At 35.7% G+C, this 8180-nt stretch overlaps 1 protein-coding gene across 1 annotated transcript; it reads right to left on the bottom strand.

Annotated features, from left to right (window-relative positions):
- Positions 1-2078: 2078 nt before the first annotated feature.
- LOC120349152 (chitinase-like protein 4) lies at positions 2079-4300 on the bottom strand. The gene is made up of 3 exons (XM_039419112.1): positions 4177-4300; positions 2438-2616; positions 2079-2224 (listed from the first exon to the last, which is right to left on the bottom strand). Exons 1-3 carry the CDS (start codon positions 4274-4276, stop codon positions 2141-2143), a joined length of 363 nt encoding a protein of 120 aa, XP_039275046.1. The 5' UTR covers positions 4277-4300; the 3' UTR covers positions 2079-2140.
- Positions 4301-8180: the final 3880 nt, after the last annotated feature.

Below are 8180 nucleotides of genomic sequence, written 5' to 3'. Positions count from 1 at the left end.
AAGCAGTGCCCAATCAATTTTTTCCGCGATAAATGCATTTCAATCTTTCAACTTGGGGCCAACCTAGCAACGTCAACTCAACTTAATGACAACCTGACAATAGTTATTTGTGCCAACTAGTGCGCAAAGTGACAGTTTGCTGCACCGAAAGAAACGTTACGCCCGAGCCGTAGGCGAGGGCGGAATGGTTTCTTGAGTGCAGCAGAGGAACTCTTGCGCACGTATTTCACATTAAGTTTTTCCTACAGTTACCATTGAATATGAAAAGTGGGTAATTATGGGTATAAAATTGCCTGAATGCATCAAATGTTTTTCTGTGTAATTTTATTATTGATAAAAACCTTAATTTATTATCAAATTGAATAAAAAGGTTGTCCTTGGTTATAATATTAATACTAATAATTAGCGCGTTGTGCTTGGTTGCACCTCTGCTCACTATAGCAGCCACAGCAGTCACTGTTACCAACTTCATTTTGATTTTGCTGCACTGGCTCCATATAACCTACTAAGTATTTTGCGTTGCCATGTTGCAAATCTGGAGTGCAGAAAAATTTTTCCCGCACTAGAGCGGAAAAGTGATTCTTTGCGTTCTGTAATCAGTGCAGCAATGGCCACTTTTCAACGTAATGTAGGAAAATTATTAATTAGTACCAGTTAACAACTGTTTCGAAGAGGTACTCTCTCTAGATTATAGTTCTATATTAACTATATTATGGTATGGACATTTTTCAATTATAATTAAGAGAATAAGAATAATATATATGCTAAAAGACGAACACCATTAGAGTTAAAATATTGCCAAAAGATATTTCTTAGTGCGTCTCTAAAGGGCCAAGCTGAACATGCTACCAAATTTGAACGTTTTTGGTCCGGTAGATTTTTAGTTCTGCGAGTGCAGTGAGTGAGTGAGTAAGTCAGTCAGTGAGTGAGTGCCAGTTCGCTTTTACATATATAGATAGATAGTATGACAATTATTTACCAGGTTGCCACTGGTTAGCATCCTTGAGAGTGTAAGTCCTGGCATAGAGGGGATTCCCATGATCAGCTTATGTCTTGGCACACCCCTCTTCAACCAATACCGCACTGCATAGTCCTGATGAAAAAAACACAACAAAATATTAAATACTCACTCTAATAACTCATCTAAGTTATGTTGTTAAAGCTGGATTCTGCGTAGTCCTAGAATAAAACATGCAAGACAACAAAAATAGCCTATTAATAAAACATCCAAGTAAGACAGTAACATAGAGAAAACAACAGCATAAGTAGATATCCATGGTATAGGGCGTTTACGTCACAACTTTTACTGTTATCTCAAGCCGATTATTGTCGATTTTTACTGTTTTGTTGGGGTAAGAGTGTATGAACGGCACAATATTGATTGATTGATTGATTGAGTACTTTATTATGTAGATTAACAATAATACTGGCTTATACACTTATATACAATAGCTTACAATACAGCAAAATATAGATGAATTTACATAATATAGACTAAGAAAATAATTATTGAACTGTATATGATATGAAAAAGTAATTTGTATATAATAACTATAGATATTATATTGTTATGCATCTACATAAATTGGCGACAATATGAGAGACTACCAGCGTCATAAAGCTTCACAGGAAAGAACTACGTGTGCTATCGGCTTGAGATAACAGTAAAAGTTGCGACATAAACGCCCTATACCATGGGATATCTATTTATGCTATTGTTTCTCTATGACAGTCATTAATGTAGAGTTTTGCTGGATTCCAACAGTATCAGTAATAATAATAATAATAATATATCGAGTGACCTGGCTGCTCAGGTCTGGTGTCAGAGTTTTCAGGTCGCAACTGATCAATTTCAGGGCCTCTGACATGACCTAACGACTGCTTTTTAGACAGACGGGACCGACGGCTTAACGTGTCCAACCGAAACAGTATCAGTATCAGTGGACGTGTACGATACAGTCAAGTCAGATGAAATGGTAGACATTCAGCACATTTCATGGAATATGTTGAAGTATTGTTATCTATATTAATTATTATGTTGTGTTGTTGTATTGAGTACTGGTGTGTACATACCACATTGAAGAACAGAGCGAGGGCATCTTGTGGGGGCGGGGGTGCTGTAGGGGGGCATGATGCACGGCTACCCCTCCTTCTTGACCTTCCTTTCCTCTCTCACGTGCAGGTCGTAGCTTTTCAGTAGCAAATGGGTCAAGTGGGTTGTCACCTGCAATTCAAAATAGATTTCCCAATTTAAAATAATTAGAATAAATAAAATATAAAATTTCAGAAGTAGAAAATCTCAAATAAACCAGCGAGCGAACTATTTAATATTTTCTGCAATTGATGTAGTAGTTTTAATTTTTTTCAAGATTTATTCATCTATTTTATTATTTTATGAAGAGTCAAACAATAAATTATCTGTAATGTGTCTATTTACCTGTTGCATATCGTTGGGATAGATGTCTTCGGCCTGGAAGCGAGACCCTGTGAGAGAGAGAGTGAGAGTCCATGCTCGTGACTCGAACACAGGAGACATCTCCTCTAGCAGCCGAGTCAGGGTGGAGGGGTCGGCGGGTGACCGGGTCGGGGGGTCAGACGGGGTTGTGCCCTCCAGTTCTGTAACAGGTGCAGAGAAGAAATTAATTAGTTCACTCATCTATAGTGAGGTCCACGTTATAATAATTGAGGTCTACAATTTAATTAGACTTTAATTTCAGTTATAATAATGTGAAATATTTCTTCTATGTTTAGTTTTGAAGCATCTAAATTTGAAAATCTACTTTGTGAAAATACTTGAACACTGAAAATTTTGTGAATTGAAGATTAGTGTATTATTGTATGGCAAATAAATGATTTGATTTGATTTGAAGAACTACAAGACTTAACCTATTTCGGAGTATGTGTAACCTTATCTAAATGTGGGAGAGGAATAGCACAAGGTTTAAATCCTTGAGTCAATTGACTATAGTGAGGTCCACGTTATAATGGCAGTGGAGAAAGATCGCAGAACAACGTTGCCGATCCTCTGTGTAGTCAATGCTTCTATAGACGGTAGCTGATACAGGTTTATTGATGTAATATTAACTGTTCATTCTCGTTTAAAATAATCAATTATATTTTATTAAGAAAGACAATATATTTTTCAATAATGTCATAATGAATTTTCATAATTAAGATTGTAACATTTAAGCCCGTGCTGTCGAATTAATTACTTCTCTGCTTGGCAGAAAATAAATATCATTGGTACTTATGGCAGGTTTCATATAATTGTGTGAAGATCCCCATAAAAATCAATGCTTTTTTTACTGGCAGATTGCATAAATCTCGATGCTTCCAGTTTTATATTGCTAAAGAAAGTTCCTTGGGTCAATTGACTATAGTGCCGCCCAAGTTATAATGGCAATGGAGAAACATAGCAGAAAAACGTTGCCGATCCTCTGTCTTGTCAATGCCTTCTACAGACGGTAGCTGATACAGGTTTATTGATGTAATATTAACTGTTCATTCTCGTTTAAAATAATCAATATATTAAGCAAGAATTTATAATTATATTTTATTATAAGTATATATAATTTTATAATAATATATTTTATAAGCAAGAATTATATTTTTTCATAATTTCGTAATGAATTTTCATGAAATATTTTGTTAATTATCAATTCTACATTGTTAAAAGACGATCTCGTAACAGATCAAAGCGGAGAAAGAGATAGCGCTATCCGCTTTGTTGGATGATAGATAAGGATAGCAATACCATTGCTAAACTGCCCTTATAACGTGGACCTCATTATAGAGATAATGTTCAATTGAAATTCGTCATCATAAAAAAGAACAATTTTGGTTTTTAAGAACGATTATGTTTGGTTTTGAAGCATCTAAATTTGAAAATCTAGTTTGTGAAAATACTTGATGACAGAAAATTTTGTGAAGTGAACAAACTACACTCAACCTATTGGGACTATGTGTAACCTTATCTGAATTTGGAGAGGATAGCACAAGGTTACCTTATTTTTTCTCTCCCTATCATTTTGATGATGTACTTATTGTATCAATCATAGAGAATCAATTCTTGTAAAGGGCATTCATGTTGGCGAGCTGTGATAAATCATAAATCATGAATTGATGAATGAACAATAAATAATATAAGAATTAATGAATAAATCAGTATACACTGACCAGGCAACTGCCAATGCAGATCCAACCCGTCAAAGTTGTATTCATGGAGCATGCGCACTGTAGACGATATGAAGGTGCGACGATTGGCTGATGACGTCATACCGTTGAATGGCCCCGCCACTGAGAGAAAGCCTTTAGTCGGGGGTTCAGACGTTTCAGGAAACACCCACTGAACGGTAGCCACCTGAAAATTGCATCGAAAAATGTTTCAATTAATTTGAAAATGTAGAATAATCGATGATATATTTATTATTGTATTAATACTATAATCATAATACAATTATGACATTGGAGGAAAAACTAGGCTAAGCCTGTACTATTTCTCTCCAGAAATTTTGATAAAATGTTAATGTCGTCAAAAGATAAGGTTATTTATCACACACTGCTTCGTCACTTGATTTTCGGTCCAGAAATGATGATTTAAAATTTTGAAGGTTGATTTTTACTCTACATGAATCACAGAATGTATCACAATAGATAAAAAACTTTAGAAATATTGCACTTATTAAAATTTGAATACAAATCCACAACCTACTCACTATTTGACTAACCACATATAGGCTAACCACATGAATAAGATTTCAATATTAATTCGAAACAGCCAATGCAAATCTTTAATAACTAACCATTAGTATTTTATATCAAAATTCCAAACTCAAAATGTCTAGCCAGACAGGTCCACGTTATAATGGCAGTGTTTTTTTAGCAATGATATTGCCATCTTGTCAATCATTCAACAAAGTGGATAGCGCTATCTTTTCTCGCTTTTCTCTGTTGCCAGATCGTCTTTCAACAATGTAGAATTGATCAAAATCAACAAATATTCCATCGTAGTTGTGAAATCACTGAAAAATATCATTTCTTGCTTGATAAAATTAAATTGATAATTTTAAACGAGAATGAACAGTTGATATTACATCAATAAACCTGTATCAGCTACCCTCCATAGAAGGCATTGACAAGACAGAGGATTGGGCAAGGTGTTTTTCCTTTCTTTCTCCACTCCCATTCAACGTGGACCTCACTATAGCTGTTTACCCTGTTGTCAATATTTGCAGTAGCAGAAGTCTTCGGAGTGATTTACAGCATTTAATTTGAATTTTCGTTCAATAATAATTATTAATCCATTAGCATTTGAATAAATAACAATATCTCAGTAATTTCCAACTGCAAACTAATATTCATTAAAGGCGAGCGAAGCGAGCCTTTATTCGCTTGAATCGAGCTTCAACTTTCTTTGAAACCAATCACTAGCCTAACTCTTTCAAATCTTCTAAAACTAATATAATTTGTTGACAGATTGTTCATTCTCTATTCATAAACAGTTCGAAAGTTTTTAGTTCAAAATTTCCCAGTTTTATTCAAAATTGAGATTTTTGAATTGTTTCTAAGTCTGTGAGATTTAGTTATTCATGATTTATATATTTTTGATTGAAGATTTGTTAGTTTCTTGAAGTGTATTCAATTGTTATTTCAATAAGTGATAGAAGCTTAACTACAATTTAATTTGGACTGAAGTAAACATTTGCGAAGGGACAGTTTTGGGCATAAGACTGTTGTGACTGAATGAACAATCCTAGCCTAACTCCTCAAATCTTCTAAAACTAATATAATTTGTTGACAGATTGTTCTTCTCTATCATAAACAGTTCGAAAGTTTTTAGTTCAAAATTCCCAGTTTTATTCAGAATGAGATTTTTGAATTATTTCTAAGTCTGTGAGATTTAGTTATTCATGATTTATATATTTCTGATTGAAGATTGTTAGTCTTGAAGTGTATTCAATTGTTATTTCAATAAGTGATAGAGCTTAACCTACAATTTAATTGGACTGAAGTAAACATTTGCGAAGGGACAGTTTTTGGCATAAGCCTGTTGTGACTTGTCACATAAATGTAATAATTTATTGTTCATGACTGAATAAACAAATAAATAAGTACCTTTGACAATGTCATACTCCTCATCGACAGGTGTCAATTTGTGAGTGTTGGCATCTATCTTGGCGAAGGCATAGACCAGGTGAGTCACAGGTGTGGGTCAATGTGGTCGGCTGAGAAGGACATGGTGCCCTCCTATACACTGACCACGACTCCCCGAAACAGTACACCGACTTGTCAACAGCTAGCGGCGAAACTCTCTGGTCTTCTTCAGAAGAAGATGGGTTGGATGCTGCAAAGAAATACAAAAATATTAGATTCTCAAATAATATTATACTGCAAATGATTTTTATAGAATAGATAAAATATAGTATAAGAATATAGTTAGGTCGTTTATGTTCTAAATTTCTAGCCGAATAATTATGCTGCAAAAAATGATTATAGCATACAGAAAAGATAGCATAAAAAGATCGCATGATATAGACACACCTTCACTTGGTTTCATATTTATTTATAGTCTACAAACGATTATCCAGTGATAGACGATTTTCCAGTTTTCAAATTTCTTCTCCCATTACTGTCGACTACTGTCTATTATTAGTGTGTTGTTGGAGTGTAAGAGTGTAAGAAGGGCACAGTATGAGAGACTACCAGCGTCACATAGCTTCACCAAAAAGAACTACTTGGACTATCGGCTTCAGTTAACACTCACATTTGCAACATAGACCCCTATACACTGTCTATTATTAGTGTGTTGTTGGGAGTGTAAGAGTGTAAGAAGGGCACAGTATGAGAGACTACCAGCGTCACATAGCTTCACCAAAAACACTGCTAGGACTATCGGCTTCGGTTAACACTCACATTTGCAACATAGACACCCTATACACTGTCTATTATTAGTGTGTTGTTGGAGTGTAAGAGTGTAAGAAGGGCACAGTATGAGAGACTACCAGCGTCACATAGCTTCACCAAAAACAACTACTAGGACTATCGGCTTCAGTTAACACTCACATTTGCAACATAGACACCCTATACACTGTCTATTATTAGTGTGTTGTTGGGAGTGTAATTGGGAGTGTAAGAGTGTAAGAAGGGCACAGTATGAGAGACTACCAGCGTCACATAGCTTCACCAAAAACAACTACTAGGACTATCGGCTTCAGTTAACACTCACATTTGCAACATAGACACCCTATACACTGTCTATTATTAGTGTGTGTTGGGAGTGTAAGAGTGTAAGAAGGGCACAGTATGAGAGACTACCAGCGTCACATAGCTTCACCAAAAACAACTACTAGGACTATCGGCTTCAGTAACACTCACATTTGCAACATAGACACCCTATACACTGTCTATTATAGTGTGTTGTTGGGAGTGTAAGAGTGTAAGAAGGGCACAGTATGAGAGACTACCAGCGTCACATAGCTTCACCAAAAACAACTACTAGGACTATCGGCTTCAGTTAACACTCACATTTGCAACATAGACACCCTATACACTGTCTATTATTAGTGTGTTGTTGGGAGTGTAAGAGTGTAAGAAGGGCACAGTATGAGAGACTACCAGCGTCACATAGCTTCACCAAAAACAACTACTAGGACTATCGCTTCAGTTAACACTCACATTTGCAACATAGACACCCTATACACTGTCTATTATTAGTGTGTTGTTGGGAGTGTAAGAGTGTAAGAAGGGCACAGTATGAGAGACTACCAGCGTCACATAGCTTCACCAAAAACAACTACTAGGACTATCGGCTTCAGTTAACACTCACATTTGCAACATAGACACCTATACACTGTCTATTATTAGTGTGTTGTTGGGAGTGTAAGAGTGTAAGAAGGGCACAGTATGAGAGACTACCAGCGTCACATAGCTTCACCAAAAACAACTACTAGGACTATCGGCTTCAGTTAACACTCACATTTGCAACATAGACACCCTATACACTGTCTATTATTAGTGTGTTGTTGGAGTGTAAGAGTGTAAGAAGGGCACAGTATGAGAGACTACCAGCGTCACATAGCTTCACCAAAAACAACTACTAGACTATCGGCTTCAGTTAACACTCACATTTGCAACATAGACACCCTATACACTGTCTATTATTATGTGTTGTTGGGAGTGTA

This window comes from Nilaparvata lugens, unplaced genomic scaffold (genome assembly GCF_014356525.2).
Source record: "Nilaparvata lugens isolate BPH unplaced genomic scaffold, ASM1435652v1 scaffold8481, whole genome shotgun sequence".
NCBI classification, from domain to species: domain Eukaryota; kingdom Metazoa; phylum Arthropoda; class Insecta; order Hemiptera; family Delphacidae; genus Nilaparvata; species Nilaparvata lugens.
Note: the sequence above shows the minus strand (reverse complement) of the source record. Positions and strands in the feature narration are given on the sequence as shown.